The following is a 23,744-nucleotide window of genomic DNA, read 5'->3' as shown; positions in this document are numbered from 1 at the left end:
GGTGACAATATACAGCCTTGACGTACTCCTTTTCCTAATTGGATCCAGTCTGTTGTTCCATGTCCAGTTCTAACTGTTGCTTCCTGACCTGCGTACAGATTTCTCAAGAGGCAGGTCAGGTGGTCTGGTATTCCCATCTCTTGAAGAATTTTCCACAGTTTATTGTAATCCACACAGTCAAAGGCTTTGGCATAGTCAATAAAGCAGAAATAGATGTTTTTCTGGAACTCTCTTGATTTTTCCATGATCCAGCGGATGTTGGTGATTTGATCTCTGGTTCCTTTGCCTTTTCTAAAACCAGCTTGAACATCTGGAAGTTCATGGTTCACGTATTGCTGAAGCCTGGCTTGGAGAATTTTGAGCATTACTTTACTAGCGTGTGAGATGAGTGCAATTGTGCGGTAGTTTGAGCATTCTTTGGCATTGCCTTTCTTTGGGATTGGAATGAAAACTGACCTTTTGCAGTCCTGTGGCCACTGTTGAGTTTTCCAAATTTGCTGGCATATAGAGTGCAGCACTTTCACAGCATCATCTTTCAGGATTTGAAATAGCTCAACTGGAATTCCATCACCTCCACTAGCTTTGTTCGTAGTGATGCTTTCTAACACCCACTTGACTTCACATTCCAGGATGTCTGGCTCTAGGTCAGTGATCACACCATCGTGATTATCTTGGTTGTGAAGATCTTTTTTGTACAGTTCTTCTGTGTATTCTTGCTACCTCTTCTTAATATCTTCTGCTTCTGTTAGGTCCATACCATTCCTTTCCTTTATCGAGCCCATCTTTGCATGAAATGTTCCCTTGGCATCTCTGATTTTCTTGAAGAGATCTCTAGTCTTTCCCATTCTGTTGTTTTCCTCTGTTTCTTTGCATTGATCGCTAAGGAAGGCTTTCTTATCTCTTCTTGCTATTCTTTGGAACTCTGCATTCAGATGCTTATATCTTGCCTTTTCTCCTGTGCTTTTCACTTCTCTTCTTTTCACAGCTATTTGTAAGGCCTCCCCAGACAGCCATTTTGCATTTTTGCATTTCTTTTCCATGGGGATGGTCTTGATCCCTGTCTCCTGTACAATGTCACGAACCTCATTCCATAGTTCATCAGGCACTCTATCAATCAGATCTAGGCCCTTAAATCTATTTCTCACTTCCACTGTATAATCGTAAGGGATTTGATTTAGGTCATACCTGAATGGTGTAGTGGTTTTCCCTACTTTCTTCAATTTCAGTCTGAATTTGGCAGTAAGTAGTTCATGATCTGAGCCACAGTCAGCTCCTGGTTTGTTTTTGCTGACTGTATAGAGCTTCTCCATCTTTGGCTGCAAAGAATATAATCAGTCTGATTTTGGTGTTGACCATCTGGTGATGTCCATGTGTAGAGTCTTCTCTTGTGTTGTTGGAAGAGGGTGTTTGCTATGACCAGTGCATTTTCTTGGCAAAACTCTATTAGTCTTTGCCCTGCTTCATTCCATATTCCAAGGCCAAATTTGCCTGTTACTCCAGGTGTTTCTTGACTTCCTACTTTTGCATTCCAGTCCCCTATAATGAAAAGGACATCTTTTTTGGGTGTTAGTTTTAAAAGGTCTTGTAGGTCTTCATAGAACCGTTCAACTTCAGCTTCTTCAGCGTTACTGGTTGGGGCATAGACTTGGATTACTGTGATATTGAATGGTTTGCCTTGGAAACGAACAGAGATCATTCTGTCGTTTTTGAGATTGCATAGGAGCTGTTAAATTTAAATGGTCCCATTCCTTTGGCTGTAAAACATGCTTTTTGTATTTGGTGCAGAATTCTAACTATCATTTATTAACAATCACTTGTTCACTCACATTAAACAAATATTTAGAATCTATAATCTTTTCTTGATGTCTACTCTTACTTTCTTGTAACTATTCATCTTGAGTTTTATCAGTGTTACATCAAAATTATTTCATCAGAAACAACCTAATTCTGCATTTGTTTTTTAGAGTCTGAATACTAACTATATGTAGAAGATACTGGATTTGTTTAACTCACCTCATTTTCCAGTAATCTGAGTTTTGCCTGTTTCTCACTGGAAACCTCATATTCTTACCCAGTGTTATACCTGTTAGGTCCTGAGACTCCTTGAAGGTTCCCATAAGATCAGGGAAAATAACATTGCTTCTTTTCTGTTATTCTTAGTTATTTAAATAAAAAAATCCTTTCTCTCTGTGTTTAGACTATAAGTGGAGATGCTATATGTCCATTTTAGAATTTAGCAGTTGGATTTATTAAGGTAATCTGTTCATAATTCTCCAAAATACAATCGTTTTATTTAAGGATCCCAGCTTTCTTTTAATTAATACATAACTCATCATCTGTGTACTTAGACTCCTAGTGCACTCTGACATTTGCCCATCATTTTTTTTTTAATTAGTTTTGAGTTCTGTAAAATGGATAGAATTGAAATTTGCTCTCAGAATTTGGTGCATAAATGTTTTAAAAGTATACACTAGAAAGGAAGTAGGGGTGTTGGTGGTGTTTTTTACTTACTAATCTCATACGTTATTGGAAATGTAATTGATACCTTGAGCTGAAACTTTTTTAACTTTCTGATTTATAGTAGAGGCCCAAGGATCATAGAATAAGATTAGTGTTTTATAGGGATATAATCATTTTCTTGCATAATGATTTTACTTCCTGTCATTCTGAGTTTTTTCATTTTATCTTCACAACAGTGCTGTGAAGCCACAAAGGATATATGATACTTAAATGTACATTTATGGGGAAAATAGAATATAAATATATAAGTGTGTGTATGTATATTTTTTATAAGAAGAAAACTTTCTATTACTTGTAATATATATAAAATGTTAAGTCTGGCGGATTGTTGTACATTAGGAGTTGGCAACTCAAGGATCTTGTGCTGCCCTGGCATAAGAGATAACTTAGAATGTCAAAGTCAGGTTACTAACTGACTAGAAAAAAAAGTGACGTAAATAAAGGTTATCTCTGCTGCCCTTTCACCACTTCTCTTATCCTTCCTGTTCTAACTCCCCAATCTTTTCTTTCTTCCTAATAGCTGCTGAAGTGTTTGCCAATAAAATTTAAGGTGACATGCTTTTTGTGTTCTTACTTTTTGTCTTAAAATGATCCTTAAGATACTCACTGAGAAGATTAGAGGTAGAAATTGCCATTTTTAGATATTGGTGCTTGGCATTACAGAGAATGGAAAAGCTGTCCCATCACTTCCCCTGCTTCTTCATTGATCATTCAGAACAGAGAGTTCCTGAGCAGATCTACAGTGCTTCTACAGCCTGGGAGTCAAGCTGCACCTTAAGAGTCCATTGCCATCCTTTCCCTATTACCATTGAGAGCAAATAAATGTAGATTCAGTCCAAAGTTCTGAGTATAATTGGAACATTAAAAATAGGAGGCACATTATTTTATAAAAATAAGCAGGAAAAGAAAAACTTAACTGTAATATATATATAAACATGCTCTTTGTTAACGATAGTTGCCTGTGTTTGCAGTCATTTTTTAAAATAAAGTTTTTTATTGAAGCCTTCCAAAATAGGGGTGGTTTCGTTAATGACATCAGTATTTGAAAAAAATGTTTAAAAATACTTGTTTTCTCTTTGTCTAACTAGATGTGATGCTGACCCTTCAGCCTTAGCCAACTATGTTGTAGCACTGGTCAAGAAGGACAAACCTGAGAAAGAATTGAAAGCCTTTTGTGCTGATCAACTTGACGTATTTTTACAAAAAGGTAAATATTATAGGCCTTCAACCAAGTATTTAAATAGAGATTTTAAATTTAAAACTTCCTGATAAAATCTTAAAGATAAAGCTTGAAAGGAAAGAAATTGGTCAGAGTGCTTTAAATACTTGAACATACCTATTCATGCTTAATTATTTATTGTGTATTCGGCAAAACTTTTTTCCCTTTCCTACTCTGCTCCTCTCCGATATTGAGGCAGTTGTAATTCAAGTACTTTTTAAGTGAATGAATCCTTGGAGCTTGTGGTAGAGCCTAGTTAATGGTTAAAGAGTAACAATTTTAAAAATAATGAAGCTACTTATTCTTACTGTTTATTAAGACAATAAAGGTAACTGTTTTTCTCCTTCTTGACTGGGGCTTCTTGATATGCAAGAAGAAATGGGCATGCTCCTCTTCTCTGTATGTCTTTAACTTCTCATCTTCTTAGCAAAATCTTGTTCCTAGTTTGCGGAGCTTCCTGGGGGTCTCCCTGCTGCTTCTCTGACCTCATTTCCTACCACTCCCTGTCATTTGTTCCATTCTAGCCACATGAACCACCTTGCTGTTTTGTTCAGCATGGCAAACATGTTCCCAAATGAGGGCTTTTGAACACTGTTTTACCCTTGCTTGAAACACAATTTCTCATGGTTTCTGGCCTCTTCTCAAATGTCATCTTCTCAGAGTGGTTTCCCCTGAACATCCTACATACAGTATAGGTCACTCTCTCCTCTTCCCATTTTTGCTTTATTATTTTTTCATGGCATTTGTTACTCCCTGTCATGTTATATGTTAATCTGCCTGTTTATCTGTGTGTGTCTGTCTCCACCTCCCGTTTGTCTTTTCCTTTGTTAAAATTGGAGACTCGAAACCTACAGACTTGACATATAGAAGATACTCAATAAATATTGTTGAATGGACAAACAGGAATGTGGGTATTTTATATTTACTAGTTGAGATAGTTGTTAGTAATGAGAAAGGATCCTTTAGCTCAAGTATCTTCTGAAAAAGAAAAGATAGTCATATGGCTTCTCAGTCTGAAACAGGATTACATATTTTTTGTCCATTTTTAAGACTTTTTATACAAAATTAATATAGAATTATTTCAGTACAGATGAGTATTTTCTAAATATATTAATAAATATTGCTTAGTTTTAACTAAAGATACTCATGATATGTGTATCTTTTAAATTACAAAAGTAATACATGTTTTAAAAAGTGCTTTAGAAATACAGAGGCATGTAAAAACAGTCTTCTGATCATAAAGTCTTTCGAATGGTCTGATTAATTTGTCTTAAAGTTATGTGTAAGAAGAGCTTACCATTTTATAATCATGGAAATGCTTACTGCACAAATTAATAACCTAAAAAGTTTATGAAAAGATGCTTTTCTGAAGAAAAAATTTGACATTTTAGAAATAGTTACTTGTATAAAATGTCTAACAGTTGCTGTGTAAGCAGAATCTGTATTATACTTTTAATATCCTCTTTAGCTCTTCCTGAGGGGTAGGACCCTTGGAAGTGACTTAAATTTGGTTTAAATAACATAATATAAATATCTTGACATTTAATTTTTAATAACTTCCTCTGGTTCTCTCCATTAAAGAGTCTGAAAAAGTTACAAAATAGAGCAGCCTTTTTCATGTTTTACTTAAAACACAAAATGATATTTTCATACCACTCTCATGTCAAAATTTATTTTTCAACTAATTTAAAAATAAATATTTGAGTACGCAATTTAGTTAATCTAACAATATAAAGGTATATCATGAAAGTCTCTCTCACCTCATCTGATCCCTTCCCACCCCTAGTACATTACCTTGTCATTTTTGTGTCCTTTCAGAGTTTTCTTTAATGCAAATATATATGGATACAATATTTAATTTTATATCTTGGAGTGTTGATATTATCAGTACTTATTCTTTTTATAGCCGCTGTGTGTTATTGTTTGATTGTCATATGATTTAGTCTCTTATTCATGGAAATTTGGGTTGTAGCCAATCTTTTACATACGCAAACAGGCAATCTTGCATATAAATCATTTTGTACATGTGCAAGTATCTTTAAAGGGTTTTAAACCCCAGAAATGGTTTCTCCCCCATAAGGGTGAGACTCATTTTTAGTTCCACCAGCTTTGAATGAGATGTCCCACTTTCCTCAATTTTACCAATAGAGTGTGTTGTCAAACGTTTGGTTACCTACTAGTCATTCCTCATTTCCCTTTGTGTAACACTTACATATTATATTTTCTCCTTAGAAACTTCAGGTTTTGTGGATAAGCTATTTGAAAGTCTCTATACTAAGAACTACCTTCCTCCTTTGGAACCAGTTAAGCCTGAGCCAAAACCACCAGTCCAAGAAAAAGAAGAAATTAAAGAAGAGGTGATGTAAAGTTTTCTTTTGCTTGCAGGGACTTCTTAGCTCTTATTACCAGTATCATCCTCAGTTGGTAGTTGACCTCTGTAAAAGTTATTCTCTTTTAATTGGACATAGAGAACAGAGTGATGGGTTGCACAGGGGGAGAGGACTGGGGAAGGGGTGGAGTGGGAGTTTGAGATTAGCAGATGTAAACTTTTATATACAGAATGGATAAACAACATAGTCCTACTGTACAGCACAGGGAACTCTTTTCAATATCCTGTGATAATAAACCATAATGGAAAAGAATATAAAGTGTGTGTGTGTGTGTGTGTATGTAAATGAATCACTTTGCTGTACAGCAGTAATTAGCACAACATTGTAAATCAATTACACATCAGTTAAAAAAAAAGAATGGGCTCCCAGTATGTTTTTTCAGGTAATGGAAATACGAAGAAACTTTTCTTCTATATTGAATAATGTATAATTTTTGGTTTAAGTTATAGGTTAGGGAATTCTGGTGGTCCTTGTTAGTATAGTGGTGAGTATCCCCACCTGTCATGGGGGGCCTGGGGTTTATTTCCCTAATGGGAAGGCAACATGCCCTTGGGCTTCCCTGATGGCTCAGATAGTAAAGAATCTGCCTGCAATGTAGGAGACCCAGGTTTGATCTCTGGGTTGGAAAGATTCCCTTGAGAAGAGAATGGCAACCCACTCCAATATGCTTACCTGGAGAATTCCATGGATAGAGGAGCCTGGTGTGTTAAAGTCCATGGGGTCGCAAAGAGTCGGTCAGGACTGAGCGACTAATGCTTTCACTTTAGGGCTTCTCCAATGGCTCAGTGGGTAAAAAACCTGCCTACAATGCAGGAAACATGGAAGAAGATGCAGGTTCGATCCCTGGGTTGGGAAGAATCCCCTGGAGAAGGAAATTGCACCCCACTCCAGTATTCTTGCCTGGAAAATCCCATGGATAGAGGAGCCTGGTGGGCTCCAGACCAGGCTACAGTCCATGGGGTCGCAAAGAGTTGGACATGACTGAGCAGCTAAGCATGCAGCATGCAGCACTTAAGACTCTGTGCTTTCATTGCTGAGGGCATTGGTTTAATCCCTGGTCAGCGGAATTTTTTTTTAAAAGGTATAGGTTACATCTTTGTATAATAAGTTAAAATTTTTGCAACATGTGTCCTTTTTTAGAGTCACTGTAGGTCAGTGGATTCAAAGTGTCTGTTTGAAAGATAGCTCCTTTGAGTGAGGAAAATTACATTATCTTGAGTTTTGAAAGACCAGTTAAAGAAAAAAAACCAAATTGTTACACTATTTCATTTTGTATCTTTGCAGTGAATCCTAATTTTGAAAATTATGGAAAATGGATTTCAGCTTCTATGTATACTACCCCGAATGTCTGGCATTTTTTCCATTTTCTTAGCTTTTATATATAACTTAATTGTTATTACTGACAAATAATAGCTTGTAGAATAGTGTGTAAATATAATAGTTTATAGTAATTGTTAGATAACATTGAAGGGAGGAAGTTGTCTTTTTTGTACCTTCAGCCACTTGCCATCCTCATAAATATTTAGTAGGTATCTCTAAAAGGTTATATTTTTAAAGCCTCCAAATATTCTTGTATATAAAAGTAACAAAAACTCCTTAATATCAGATACCCAGTGTTTAAATTGCTTATTGTTCATAAATGTCCATTTTTGTCCCCATTTGTTTGAGTCAAGATCTAAATAATCAAGTTGGCTGAAGTGTCATTTTTTTTTTTAATTCCTTCTACATATTCCCTCTCACTTCCCTCACCCCAAGGTTACTGCTACTCTTATTTCTAATATAGTGTGAAGAAGTGAAGTCGCTCAGGCGTGTCTGACTCTTTGCGACCCCATGGACTGTAGCCCACCAGGCTCCTTGGTCCATGGGATTTTCCAGGCATGAATACTGGAGTGGGTTGCCATTTCCTTCTCTAGGGGATCTTCCCGATTTAGGGATCGAACCCAGGTCTCCTGCATTGTAGGCAGACACTTTGCTGTCTGAGCTACCAGGGATACAGTGTATTCTTGGTTTTTTCAGTTTATGTAATAAGAATCATACAGACTTTTTTAAAAATCTGTACAAATCAAGCATTTTATTTATATAGCAAGAAAGCACTCATTTATTCTCAACTTAAATATACTTGAGATTAAAAATCATGTTTGACAGTGTACTGCAGGATGCTGAATAAGACTTCACTCATTGCTTTGGATTTCTTGATCTTTGTATATTTTCCATACCCATGGGAATAATTAATTTAACTTTCTTAACATACTGGATTCTCCCTGGATGTAAAAGTCTTACATTCTTTTGTCTAACTTCCTTAGCTTATTTTTACATGAGATTCATTCGTATTGTGCATGCCCTTTTGACTTTTTTAAACAGCTTATTGGTATGTAATTCACCAACTTTACAATTCATCTATGTAAAATATACAAATGTGATAATTTTCATTGTATCCAGAATTGTATAACCATCTCCATAATCCATTTTACAACATTTTCAGCATCTAAAAAAGAAACTTCATGCTCATTAAGCCATTACTTCCAGGTCTTCCAGTCCTAGTCCCCACCCCAGGCAATATACTAAACTATTTTCAGTCTCATTAAATTTGCTTATTCTGGACATTTCATATAAATGGAAGTACGTGGTATGTAATCTTCTGTGGCTGGCTTCTTCTGCTTAGCATAACACTTAAAAGGTTCCTCCACATTGTAACATGTATCAGGACCTTTTTTATTTTTCATGGCTGGATAATATTCCATTTTATGAATATATCACATTTTCTTTATCCAGTCATCAGTTGATGGATATTTGTATTAATAGGCAAATAGTTAATACTTTTTATCTATCATAAATAATACTGCTATGAACATTCATGCACAGGTTTTTGTTTGGCTTTGTGTTTTTATTATTTTGGGTCCTTTAACTTTGAAAGAATAGGTTTTCCCATTAGAAAAACTAATTAGTAGTTTAGAAAATTACTTCCCTAAAATTAGGAACATTCAAAGAGGAAATTAATAGAAGTCCATTAAAAAAAACTTTAGAGAATATACAAAAGCAAAAAGAAGGATAAAGTTCTCCAAGTTGATATCTTTTAAGTCTCTTTATATCTTTTAACCCCCCGCTTCCTACTTACCGATATAACTCTCTTCTTTTCATCACCCCCTTTTTTCCCTTAAATTTTATTTTGTTGAAGAAACTGAGTCAGTTTCTTCATGACTGAAGAAACTCAGTCATTTGCTGAGCAAGTCATTTTTGCTCAGCAAAAAACTGAGTCATTTGTTCCAGACACTGGAGTTTTTGACTCTGGATTTTGCTGATTGCATCCTCTGTATTTCCTGTGAATTGGTAGAGAAAATGATTTTTAAATATAGTTTAATAATTGTAGAATGTTTTTGTCGGCAACATATGGTGGTCATATTGTGGCTGCCATTTTATGTTGCCTGGATTTTACTAAATTGTTATCTTCTGTTCCATTCACTCATTTCCTGATTTGTGTATTTTTAAACAAGCCTCTCATTAGATGGGCATTTGTTTAGCTCTTCCAAATGTCTTCATTTGTCTTAATTTCCCTCTAGTAAAGGCCATATATTTATTTTTTTACTTATTTATTTTTGGCTGTGCTGGGTCTCCGTTGATCATGTAAGCTTTGTCCAGTTGCAGGGGCTACTCTCTAGTTGTGGTATGTGGGTGTCTCATTGAGATGGCTTTTCTTGTTGTGGAACACAGGCTCTAGGTACCTGGGCTCAGTGGTTGTAGTGCATGGGCTTAGTTGCCCTGAGGCATGTGCGATCTTCCCAGACTAGAGACTGAACCCATGTCCCCTGCATTGGCAGGTGGATTCTTTACTACTGGACCACCAGGGACGTCCCATGTATGTGTTTTGAGATTAACTTGTGTTTAAAAACTTTTAATAGAATCACTAGTTCTGTATTTCTGGTCAATCTTGACTTTAAGTTTTAAAAGAAGCCTTAACATTTCCAATAATTCTGATAACCATTTTTCCATAATTCACATGAAATACTTAGTTTTATAGCAGTGGTTAACTTAACCATTTGTTCCTTAAACTTTGTGAAATAAATCTAAAGTTCTCCTCAAATGAATTATATTGTGACTATATTTTATAATTAGGAAAACACACAAACCATTTTACTATATGATACTTAGAAGTAGAGATTTGTTATTTTTACTGTTATATTTTAAAGAATGAATTTGTTTTCCTCCTACACTGCTATTAGGGTGATATTTAAAATTTAACATATTGCTGTTAAAGTAATTTCAACATCTTTTTTTACTTCTTCCTGTTGACCAACTTTGGGGGATGTGATTTGATTTTAGTATTTAAGTATATTTATGCCCTCTCTTGTGGCCAGAAAGATTTATCAGGTGGATGTATTTTATAATTGATGGAAGAACTGTTCTTGTTTCTAATGAATATTTTCTTGTAGGTATTTCAGGAGCCAGCAGAGGAAGAACGAGATGGCAGAAAAAAGAAATACCCTAGTCCCCAGAAGACTCGTTCAGAATCTAGTGAACGAAGGTTTGTGTTTATCTTTAATTAGGAAAACATTGATAACTCACTTTTCAGTTACCTTATAAGGACATTAGCAGGATTTTTGACATATGCTCTACTCCTCTCATTGTAAAATGATTAAAGAAGTAATTTTTTTTTCCATTCCCTGTGTTTTTTGTCTTTGTCATACTTTCTCTTCCTTTTATAAACAATAATCATTATGTGCTTTCCCCAGGAGCTCAGAGATGGGAGCAGTCTCCTTAGAGAATATTAATGAAATGTTCCATTTGGTTAGGGGTGCTCAGTATTAAAATTGTCCATAGCATTTTATATTACAAGTAGTGTAGTTTATATGTTGATTCATCAGCCTACCATCAAAAAATTAGTTTTTGTTTAGGAACTCTTTGTTTTGAACTTTTGTCTTTTCTAGTTTTAAACATGTTTTTCCTTTTACCCCTCCCCATGCTTTGGATTCACCTCTTTTTTTCATTTCTCCCCACCCAGTATACTTGAAGGGAATGTTTTTTCTTTTTATGTAATGGATTAGAGGAATTACGCAGTGGTTTTACGGCTCTCTGGAAAAGCTTAGAAGTTATGAATTTTGATGATTCACAGAGGATAATTCATATTCCAGATTTGTTTTCTGTCCTGGTTTCTGTAGTGTACCTATGGCTTTCATATCTGTATATTACAGGACACGGGAGAAGAAAAGAGAAGATGGCAAGTGGAGAGACTACGACCGGTACTATGAACGGAATGAACTGTACCGTGAGAAGTATGACTGGAGAAGAGGCAGGAGTAAGAGCCGGAGTAAGAGCCGAGGCCTGAGTCGAAGTCGGAGTCGAAGCCGGGGGCGCAGCAAAGACCGGGATCCAAATAGGAGTGTTGGTGAGTCCAAGTGGCTTCCCCCTAAAACTCCATAGTTGCTTGTCTTCTTGTATCACAGGGGTGTCAGAATCACTTTGATGAAAACATTGAAGGCAACAGGAGAAGGAGGCGGCAGAGGATGAAATGGTTAGATAGCATCACTGACTCGATGGATATGAATCTAAGCAAACTGTGGGATATAGTGAAGGACAGGCAAGCCTGGCGTGCTGCAGTCAGTCCGTGGGATCGCAAAGAGTCAGACATGACTTAGGGACTGAACACCAACAAGCAACCTTTAATACGTCTGAGCAATGTAAAATCTGGAATTGTGTCACAAAAACTTGATTTTTGTTACAAAGTCAGGGCTGTATTCTCAGGGTGGAGTCAAAGGAGTTTGTCTAAAAAGAAGCCATTTGTTCATGTATCATAGGACATGTCTAAATTTAAGTCATTTTGTATAATTGAAACATGTGTCCTTTAACCAACAAAACTATTACTGGTGGGAGAGGGTTGTCTCTTTCCGTACCCACACCCCCACCCCCTGCCTGAAAATAATTGATTTGCTTTAAGGTTGGCTGGAGTATTTAAAAAGAAAAAAATTGTGGTAGATCAGTTTGAAAGTCAATTCTTAGCATTCTTACTAAGTCAGTAGAGAAACTGATCTTTCTTCATTATGTATTGATGTTGATATATCAACATTGTTGTTATAAAAGATGATTTTATACAAGTTACTTGGTCAAGATCCATCACATTGTTGATGTTCCTGGTTTTAGACTATAGTAATAATGAGAGCACTTTAAAATATGGACAGCTCAGTAAATTTACTTCAGTATTCTCATCTTGCCTTTTCTGTGAGAAAATAAATACAGTTTAACAACATAGAAGTCTGGTCTTATTTGTTTCTTGTCTTTATTTTGTCTCCAAAGCAGAACATAGAGAAAGATCAAAGTTTAAGAGTGAAAGGAATGACTTGGAGAGCTCCTATGTGCCTGTGTCTGCACCAGCTCCGAACTCTTCTGAGCAGTATTCCTCGGGGGCACAGTCTATTCCCAGCACTGTTACTGTGATCGCACCTGCGCACCACTCTGAAAACACAACGGAGAGTTGGTCTAATTACTATAATAATCATAGCTCTTCCAATTCTTTTGGTCGAAACCCACCACCAAAGAGGCGATGCAGAGATTATGATGGTAAAAATTCTCTTTTATATTGTACCCCAGAGTACTAGTAAAGTAAATGTTGCTAGTAGTACATACCATTTCATTACAGTCTGGATGTTATTAAAAGGGATGAGTGAGGAGGAGAATCTCTTTGGCATATGCTTCTTTACTTGTTGGATGTAATAGTTTGGCTCTTGTTAACACAGTGTTCAGATTTGACCCTTTAATTTATGTTTTGTTTTCCTCTTTACTTCTGACACTGTAATTAAACTGCAGAATTTGGTAGACACTAGGAATGGTCATTTTTTTGTGTGCTGTTTGACCCTGGGGATTTGTTAATCATGTATAACCTACTTACAGTTTTAACTTGCTAACTTTCCATTTGAATGAATGTTCGGTGTTAATGAAATCGGTGTTAATGCGTGCGTTTATTTTAGATTTTTATTATGGGAATATTTTAAATATTTACAAAAATTCACAAGGTAATATAATTAATCCTAGTGTATCTGTGACATCATATCAACAGTTGTCAACTCATAGGCAGTCTTGTTTTCATGTATACTTTCACAGCTCCCAGGCTATTTATAGCAAATGACTAGACATAATAACATTTTCCTTTAAATATAGAATGTATATATTTTTGCTTTTTATTTAAGTAGAGAATAGAATCACGTGATTCAGGCATTAACTCACCCTCACCCTGGTCTCTCAGCCCCAAAGATCTTCTCAAAGCCAATTTTATGCTGTCAGTTTCTTGTGTATCTTTCCACTTAATCTATGCATGTGTACATAAAAACATATTCTCCCCCACTCTCTTTTTAACATAAATGTTATTGTACTTTATACTATTTATACTTCATTCATACTATGCATTTTGTTTTTCTTTCACTTAACATTATTTCCTGGCAGTCATCCTATTTAAATATAGTAACTATAAAGAGCTTCTTCAGTATTTTTTTTTTTAATACTTCTTTGTATGCTCTATGTACAAAAATGTGTTTAAACTTACGACACTTTGGGGATGTTTCAGATATTTTGCTGTTACAATTCTGCAGTGAATAACCTGGAACATAATACTCAGTTGAATAATTTAAAGTTTCAACTTATAGCAAAAATGGTTGCTTTAGAATAATATCATGAAAGTAGATAGTTGAAAGTAGGTCATCTAATTCACATTCCTTATCCTCTCTACCTTTGTTAAGTTATTTAAAATATCTGAATTTTTATTATGAAAACTCAATAGCAAATGGGTTAATCTGATAGTGGTTGGTAGCCTGCTTTTGACCTGATTATTTGCTGTCTCAGTAAAGCATAGTGCCACAGTATAGCAAGTAGAGAGTACACCTGTTCCTACCTCAGGAATATGCAATGGTAACAGAATAACACTAAGAAGCCTTTAAATTCCTTGCACAAAAAGCACTCCATAAATCAGATTGGTGGATGTTTCAGGGAATTGTTTGTTTGCTGAACTCTGTGTAGATCATAGTGAAATTTATCTTTGATTCTTACAGAAAGAGGATTCTGTGTACTTGGTGACCTTTGTCAGTTTGATCATGGAAATGATCCCTTGGTTGTTGATGAAGTTGCTCTACCAAGCATGATTCCTTTCCCTCCACCTCCTCCTGGGCTTCCTCCTCCACCACCTCCTGGAATGTTAATGCCTCCAATGCCAGGCCCTGGCCCAGGCCCTGGTCCAGGCCCGGGCCCAGGCCCAGGCCCAGGCCCAGGCCCTGGCCACAGCATGAGACTTCCTGTTCCCCAAGGACATGGCCAGCCTCCACCTTCTGTTGTGCTTCCCATACCACGTAAGTATATGTATAGTTTCTTTAGTGAAGAATATTTAGAGGAATCCATCCCTTTTATGTAACTTGATACTAGATTTTAAGAATTTGAAAAATAAATTATTAATAGAATTTGGAATATATTTCCATAATTAAGATGTTCTTCCCTTTTTTCTACCTAGTGTCATATTGCATTATTTATAGTACCTCCAAGTGTAAATTTTATTAGTAGTGCCCTAACCTATATTGACCTGGAGTCAAAATCTTGCTCGTTGATAGAAAGCCAGCATTTTGAAGAGGTCAGAAAAATAAGACTATGCCAGTAGTTTAGTGAAAGTTCCATCTTTAAAGGGGAGAAGGAAATGGCAACCCACTCCAGTATTCTTGCCTAGAGAATCCTGTGGACAGAGGAGCCAGGAGGGCTGCTGTCCTTAGGGTCACACAGAGTCAGACACAACTGAAGCCACTTAGCAGCAGCATCTTTAAAGTAAATCTCTTAGAGAATATTGAAATACTCTGTAAAACATTTTATTATGGGACTTTTCTTGGTTTTCTTCTTCCAGTTATATTAATCTATATACATACAGCACTGTATAGTTTAAGGTGTACAGCATACTGATTTGATTTGTATACATCATGAAGTGATTATCACGGTAAGTTTAGTGATCATCCATCATCTCATATAGGTATTAAAGAAATAGTAAAAAATTTTAGTTTTCTTATGATGAGAACTCTTAGGATTTACTCTGTTAACAACTTTCATATACAACATTGAGCAGTGTTAATTATATTTATCATGTTGTGCATTATATCCCTAGTACTTATTTATCTTATAATTGGAAGTTTGTGTCTTTTGACTGCCTTCATCCAATTTCTCTTCCCCTTTATGGAAATTTTTGAATACACACAGATGTAGAGTAATAATATACCATGTTTCATCATCTAAATTCAATGGTTAATATTCAGCTGTTTTTGTCTCATTTATTCTTCTTGCCTGCCCCACACAATTTTTTTTACTTTATTTCCCTGAAGTATTTTTCAGATATCAGAACATTTCACCAGTATGTACTTGGGTATGAATCTCTTTACTGATAAAAGACTTCAAAAAAAAAGGGGGTCAATATGCTGTTATCAAATTCACCAAAATTAGGAGAAATGTTTAAAAATGATCATTTCAAAAAAAACAGTTGCTAGTTGAGCTAAAACAGAAATAAGACTGAATTTTTAAAATATAACTGAGAAAATTCTGGAGCAGTCATTTTACGTGTGTCGGTTCAGTTCAGTCGCTCAGTCGTGTCCAACTCTGTGACCCCGTGGACTGCAGTACACCAGGCTTCCCTGTCCATCACCAACTCCGGAGTTTACTCAGACTCATGTCCATCGAGTCCATGATGCCATCCAACCATCTCATCCTCTGTCGTCCCCTTCTCCTCCCTTCTTCAATCTTTCCCAGCATCAGGGTCTTTTCACATGAGTCAGTTCTTCGCATCAGGTGGCCAAAGTATTGGAGTTTCAGCTTCAACATCTGTCCTTCCAATGAACACCCAGGACTGATCTTTAGGATGGACTGGTTGGATCTCCTTGCAGTCCAAGGGACTCTCAAGAGTCTTTTCCAACTCCACAGTTCAAAAGCATCAATTCTTCGGTGCTCAGCTTTCTTTATAGTCCAACTCTCACATCCATACATGACTACTGAAAAAACCATAGCTTTGATTAGACAGACCTTTGTTGGCAAAGTGATGTCTCTGCTTTTTAATATGCTGTCTACGTTGGTCATAACTTTCCTTCCAAGGAGCAAGTGTCTTTTAATTTCATGGCTGCAGTCACCATCTGCAGTGATTTTGGAGCCCAAAAATAGTCTGTCATTGTTTTCACTGTTTCCCCATCTATTTGCCATGAAGTGATTGGACGAGATCCCATGATCTTAGTTTTCTCAATGTTGAGCTTTAAACCAACTTTTTCACTCTCCTCTTTCACTTTCATCAAGAGGCTCTTTAGTTCTTCTTGGCTTTCTGTCATAAGGCTGGTGTCATCTGCATATCTGAGGTTATTGATATTTCTCCCGGCAATCTTGATTCCAGCTTTTGCTTCCTCCAGCCCAGCGTTTCTCATGATGTACTCAGCATATAAGTTAAATAATCAGGGTGACCGTATACAGCCTTGATGTGCTCCTTTTTCTATTTGGAACCAGTCTCTTTTTCCATGTCCAGTTCAAACTGTTGCTTCCTGACCTGCATACAGATTTCTCAGGAGGAGTGTAAGGTGGTCTGGTATTCCCATCTCTTTAAGAATTTCCCACAGTTTGTGGTGATCCACATACTCAAAGGCTTTGGCATAGTCAATAAAGCAGAAATAGATGTTTTTCTGGAACTCTTTTGCTTTTTCGATAATCCAGTGGAAGTTGGCAATTTGATCTCTGGTTCCTCTGCCTTTTCTAAAATCAGCTTGAACATCTGGAAGTTCACGGTTCACGTACTGTTGAAGCTTGGCTTGGAGAATTTTGAGCATTACTTTACTAGCGTATGAGATGAGTGCAATTGTGCGGTAGTTGGAGCTTTCTTTGGCATTGCCTTTCTTTGGGATTGGCATGAAAACTGACCTTTCCCAGTCCTGTGGCCACTGTTGAGTTTTTCAAATTTGCTGGCATGTTGAGTGAGGTACTTTCACAGCATCATCTTTCAGGATTTGAAATAGCTCAACTGGAATTCCATCACCTCCACTAGCTTTGTTTGTAGTGGTGCTTCCTAAGGCCCACTTGACTTCGCATTCCAGCATGTCTGTCTCTAGGTGAGTGATCATACCATCGTGATTATCTGGATCATGAAGATCTTTTTTTTACATGTCTACAGAGGTATAAGAAAAACCTACCTGAAGACGTTTAATGTTTTAAGAGTTGGCAAATTATTTGAAAAAAATGGTTACCATTCAGTTTATTTAAGTGGTACTTTTTCAATTCTTTTTAAAATTTTTAATTTTCAAAATTATTATAGGCTCACTGGAAGTTGCAAAAATAGTCTAACATGATACCATGTACCCATTGCATAGCTTTCCTGCAGTAACATTCTTTGTAGAACACATTTCATTAAAATTGATAAAGGTTTGTATACATTTAACGCATAGATTTGGTCAACAGCAATATGGTTCTTTTAACAGTGGGTTGTGAGTATTTAATATTGTCACATAAATCGTATAATTGTAAAGCTCAGGTTGAGATTTAATTTCTCAGATAAAAAGGCATCTTTGATGTACAGAAATTCTCACAATAAAAGATCCTACGTCATTTGGGGGAACATATCTGTGTAAAAGTGAAATCTAAGAGTGTTGTTTCCCCCTGAACACTTTGCCAAGAAAAATTTCAAGGAAACAAATAACATCTAGCTTCTACAATTAGCACTTTACTATCCCCTAAAGAAGGGAATGGCTACCTACTCCAGTATTCTTGACTGAAGAATTCCATAGACAGAGATGCCTGCTGAGCTACAGTGCATGGGGTCACCAAGAGTCAGACATGACTGAGTGATTCACACTTTCTTTTTCATGTTGTGTCATCATATATCTTTCCATCTCTCCATTTTTAGTTTTAATGCATTTCACAGTACATTCTAGACATAGATACACTCAAACATGTTTATCATTAATTTAAGAGTTTTATAGAACTTTATTATCATCCCAGAAAGTTTGTTCAAATCTCTTGGCCATTTTCTACTCCCAGCCTCCTGATGCAACCAGTTCTGCCCTTTTTCCACCCTAGATTAGTCTATTACAGAACTAAAATGTCATTTAAATTAATAATGCTCTGAGTGCTCAAGCCCGCTCATATCAAATTTCTTTATTCTGTTCTAAACCAAAGTAGGTATTTTATATGTGGATATCCTTATTGTACTTGGTGTAGTGAGTGTTTTTATTACGTAGCAAACATTACTGCTCTAGCTCTCACTTTTTGTTGTCTGTAGGACCACCCATAACACAGTCAAGCTTGATCAACAACCGTGACCAGCCTGGGACAAGTGCAGTGCCCAATCTTGCACCAGTAGGAGCAAGACTACCTCCTCCTTTACCCCAGAACCTCCTTTATACAGTGTCAGAACGTAAGTACACATTTGATTTATTGCCTGGAGAATCCCAGGGACAGGGGAGCTGCCGTCTACGGGGTCGCAAAGAGTCGGACATGACTAAAGCGACTTAGCAGCAGCAGGGCATAGAAAAGCCAGACGTTTTCTCAGAACACTTAAAAAAATACAGTTAATTTCTATTTTAAGGACTATCTATACAAAATTATACTTATGTTTACAGGGCAGTTCACTGTGTGGTTATGTTCTGTAACTGTATTTTAATTTTGTGTGATGATGGCAGAGAAGGACAAGGCCTTCTGTATTGGAGAAGTCTGCTCTGCTATAGTGTAGCAACATTTTTCTGCTAAAGGAATTATATTTTGAAGCTTCTGTTCAAGAATTGTTCTTCTGATTGAATTTCCAAAGCCTAAGACTTACCTCCTAAGAGCATACAAAAGATCACATAAAATACACCTAATTATTTAACTTGTAATGCTGAAACGAGCATAGCATCATTTAAACTATAGTATTTAGTGGTTAGACTGTCTTGTAACATTGATGCTTAATAATATGTTTTTCTTGAATCCTATCTTTTATTTTTCATAGTTTTGGTTACTGTTGTTTTTAGTTTACAGAGGCTTAAAAGAAAAATTTATTTCTTCAGAAACCTAAAAATAAAGTAGTTGGTTGTTAAAACTGTCAGACTGTGAGAATTTCTTTACAGAGCTAGGTAACTTTATAGATAAATTCACCTGTTTTGTAACTGTGTTTATCATAAACATTTCTTCATCTCTTTCATGACCTAGGGAGGCAACTCAAGAAAGTAATTAAGCTTAGATTCAAATTCTGGTTCCATCATTTATGTCACTGTGACCTTAGGCAAGTCGCTTAACCTCTTTGAATCCTAATTTCCTCTTTTGTAAAAAACAGAAATAATGGTAACATTACTCACCTCATTAAGGTTATTTTGGGGAAACATGTTATATGTTAATACATATAAAGCATCTAGAATAGTATCTGGCACCTTAAGCTATACATAAGGAATAGTTATTATAGTTTTGTAGTTATGATTGTCTCCATAAATTTCAGCCTCTCCGAAATCAAAACCTGTTATTTTCCTCTAAGTCTCTATTACCTCCACAATCCCTGTCTTTCTTTGCTAATGTAAATAACACCCACCTAATCACCTAGAATTGAAAACCCTATCATGACTGACTCATTGCTTTGCTTTTTTATTTCTAGTTAATTGAAAAATTCTTCCTCTTTTTCTTAGATGCATCTTTTTTTCTCTCTTCCTGCTATGGTTTCTGCCCTCATCCACACTTGAATCACTTCACGTTTTTGATGATTGCTGCAGTCTTTTTGACTCCAATATATTTTACTCCCACTTTCCCTCCACGTTCCACCATGTAATGCTGCTAAGCTAGTTGCCTGAGAGAACCAACCAGGACAGTCCTATGAGAATTCTTCAGTGCTGCTGTTTCCTCCTGTGTTCCGCTGTGCTTTCTCAGGACAGAAACCATATATGATAGTTAAATAACTAGCCATTTTGTTTTACTTTTAGTGTCTCACAGTCTTCTAATTACTATAGTATCTTGTTATAGTGCTTATTTTACTGCTCTCTTTTTTTAATTATGGGCAATTTCAGACATATATAAAAATAAAGAAGGTAGTATAAGAAACTCCCATGTTCCCATCACTCAGCTTCAACAGTTACCAATCTTGTTTCATCTTTCCCCTTCCTAAATCAGCTCTTAGCATTATTTCTTAGTGCTTTTGGACTTGTAAATATGAAAAATGGTTTATTTATCTGAAAGTCTTTTGCAGATAACACATTTTCATATTGTTAAATTTAGCATTTTGACTCATGATAAAAATTTAATTTTGTTTTTAATTTATAAAAATATGTGGCAATTATGATTTATTTTAATATTGTTAAATTTAATATTGTGATTCCATTTGGATTTTTCCTCCAACATTAGATTTTATTTTCTACTTCAGATAATTATGGGCAAATGTATATCTAATTTTGTGGCACAAAATCCAGCACTTTTTTTTTTTCAGCTTTTTAAAAAAAATTTCTGTTGGAGTATAGTTGATTAACAATGTAGTGTTCGTTTCAGATGTACAGCAAAGTGAATCAGTTACATTTATACATATATTCACTCTTTTTTTAGATCCTTTTCCTGTATAGGTCATTACAGAGAATTGACTAGAGTTCCTTGTGCTATATACTAGTTCCTTACTCGTTATCTATTTTATATATAGTAGTGTGTATATGGCAATTCCAGTCTCCCAGTTTATCCTCCCTGTCCCACACTTCTCTTTTTCCCCCAGATAGTCATAGGTTTGTTTTCTATATCTGTGAGTGTTTGTTTTGTAGATAAGTTCATTTGTACCATTGTTTTAGATTCCACGTATAAGCGATAGCACATGATACTTGTCTTTCTCCATCTCAGTTACTTGACTTAGTATGACAAAAGCTCCCTTTTGGTTTTAATGAAAAAATATTATAAAAAAATTGTAGTTAAAAAAAAATTATTATTAATATTCACAGCATAGAAAATGTGTATAAGTGAAGAACAGCATATCATATGATAGTTGTGAAAATTTAATCAATAGGGACCCAAATAAACATAGAAAAATGAAATCTGGTATTTTAGAGGTAGGAATAGGGTCTGTTCAATGCCTGGTACTGGGAATATGAGTGAGAGATGATTTTTCTCCTAAGAAGCTAAAAATCTAATAGTGGGAAAGAAATATGTCAAAAATTACAAACTCACAAAAAACCAATTACAGTGTATTTTGGTGTTAAAGCAACAGAGTGCCTCAGAAATACATATAACAAAAAAAAAAAAAAAAGAAATACATATAACAAAGGAACTAATTCTGCCCGAAATAAAACCTTCATCTAGTCTAATTATCATTCCGTTTTGAACAGCACAATTGAATGTTAAAAGAAGAAAAAGAATTTCCCCACTGTAAAGCTGTGTAGGGTATATGGGGCTCCTGGCAATGCTATTTAAAACTTAATGGCAGGTATGGTTATAATTTAGAAAAAAATTATGAAATTTGGTTTTTGTTGAATTAAAATGTCACAGATACTCTGAAAAGGATTTAAATAATGAAATGCAGTTGGAAGTGTATGGAAAAACACCTATTAAAAACAACTATTTCCTTTGACATACTTAAGCATTTTTACCCAAATTCAGAGTTGCCAGTTCAGTGTATGGTTTTAGGGTTTGAGGTTTTGTTTTACTTTGTTTTCACAGGACAGAACCATTTTAAAGTATATTCCTTTAAATTTGACTTGTTTCTTTTGCTTCTTTGAAGAAGATGTAATAGAAATATTTTGTACCTGCTAAGCTCCGTGTATTGAGTGTCTGAAAGATTAGTAGTAAAATATAACAGCCTAAAGATTGATTCTTAGGTTGAAGGCAGTTGTCAGTCTAAAGGTGAATTTACATAAATTACTTTTATCTTTCAGAGAATATATATTTCCTATTAGCTGTGTACGATTATTAAAACATCATATTCTTAAACTTGAGATGCCTCATTTAATTCTGTGAAGTACATACCATTTTTCTGTGCACAGTCACAGATTTTGATGTCTAGAAAAGTCAGTCTATGGAGTCGTATATTGTCTAAAATTTCTCTCCCCTCGTGTGTTACTTGGATTTGTTTTGCATTAGTTGTCATATTGCCCATTTCAAATAATGTCTGATGAATATCAAATAAAGGTATTCATCCTAAGAAACACTTAAATGTCATTGGGATGCAGTTAGTAAATAAACTTTCATCCATTCTGTTAAGTATTGAGTTCCTACTATGTGCTAGGCACCATTTAGGCCCTGGAACTTTAAAAGGTATGCCAGGGACCTTGGATTCTAATAGAGAAGACACATAACAAATATGGCCAGTAATTGGAAGGTATAGCTTTCTATTTTCTTCTGATTGAGCTTTCAGTTTAAAACTCATCTTAAGACTTTTTTTTCCCTTGTGAATACGCTTGAAGACAAAGTCAGGAGAATTACAAAGAGTAGCTAAAATTTTAGTTTGAGTAAAGACTATCTTCAAAAGACTAGAGTTAACATTGTGTGTGTGTGTGTGTGTGTGTGTGTGTGTTAGTTGCTCAGTCATATCTGAGTCTAAAGAATGAAAATATTGCTATCAATCAGACATATAAGATACATGAATGACTTACAATAGGAGCATGAACTTAGGCGACTTGCATTGTGAAATTATTCAGTCACTCTACACTGATAAAAACTAAATTGAATCAGAATCTGAAAAAGAATATATGCACACACCTATATTTATGTTTAACTGACTCAAATTGTTGTACATCTGAAATTGGTACAGCAGTGTAAATCAAATATATTCCAATAAAAGTTTGAGAAAAAACTAAAGTGAATGAATCTAAATTGTGACTGGCTTATCTTCACCATCATTATAACCAACTTGATTTTTTTAAACTTTTTATTATGGAAAATTTCAAATATACCTAAGAGAGTAAACACTGTAGTAATCTTCATTACTCAGTTGCTGGTTTCAACATTTATCAATGTATTGATTAACCTTGCTTTATCTGTAACTCACTCCTGACTTGATTATTTAAAAACAAGTTCCAAACATACCATTTCATCTATAAATCTCTGAAAGATAAGGGATAAATACACACACACAATTACTATACTTTATCACAGTCCCAAAATATAACAGGTATTATTGTCAAGTATCTAATCAGTGCTCATATTTCCCAGTTGTATCATAGACATTCCTTTATATCTGGTTCATTTGAAGCTGAATCCAAGCAAGGTTACACATTACATTTAGTTGATGTTTCTTAAGCCTTTGAATCCATAACAATTTCTCCTACCTCTTTTTTCCCCCTTGACACTTACTTGTTGAAGGAGCAGATAATTTGTCCTAAAGAATTTTGCCATAATCTAGACTTGGCGTATCTTGCATCTCCTGGTGACATTTAATGCATTCCTCTATCCCCTGTTTTTTCTGGAAATTGGAGATTTATCTAGATCTAGATTAATAGGGTCACATTTGGAGTTTTTTTCCTCCTTATTTTGCATGAATGTTGTACTGATGGGGTTTTATACTTCCTACTGCAGTATATACCTGGTGTACAATATCAAGTTGTCTCCTTTCTATGTTACAAATATTGATCATTGTGTACAGGTGTTTTCATCCTGATCCACCCTTTCAAAAAATTGCTCTTGGTTGTTTGTGATCCCTGCCCAGTTCTCTT

General features: G+C 35.4%; 1 protein-coding gene across 2 annotated transcripts in view; it reads left to right on the top strand.

The window, feature by feature from the left end:
- Window positions 1-23,744, top strand: part of RBM27 (RNA binding motif protein 27) — a 60,475-nt gene that overhangs the window by 8,858 nt on the left and 27,873 nt on the right. Inside the window, exons 2-8 of one of the 2 annotated variants that reach the window (XM_006069380.4) lie at window positions 3,609-3,727; window positions 5,972-6,096; window positions 10,557-10,648; window positions 11,316-11,509; window positions 12,418-12,678; window positions 14,160-14,453; window positions 18,383-18,517. In XM_006069380.4, the coding sequence (XP_006069442.3) occupies window positions 3,609-3,727; window positions 5,972-6,096; window positions 10,557-10,648; window positions 11,316-11,509; window positions 12,418-12,678; window positions 14,160-14,453; window positions 18,383-18,517 (1,220 nt within the window). Of the gene's footprint in view, window positions 1-3,608; window positions 3,728-5,971; window positions 6,097-10,556; window positions 10,649-11,315; window positions 11,510-12,414; window positions 12,679-14,159; window positions 14,454-18,382; window positions 18,518-23,744 lie in introns of both variants that reach the window. The other variant, XM_006069379.4, reaches the window with a different exon arrangement.

This window comes from Bubalus bubalis, chromosome 9 (assembly GCF_019923935.1).
Source record: "Bubalus bubalis isolate 160015118507 breed Murrah chromosome 9, NDDB_SH_1, whole genome shotgun sequence".
NCBI lineage: Eukaryota > Metazoa > Chordata > Mammalia > Artiodactyla > Bovidae > Bubalus > Bubalus bubalis.
The sequence above is the reverse complement of the archived record's forward strand: the minus strand, read 5'-3'. Positions and strand labels throughout refer to the sequence as shown.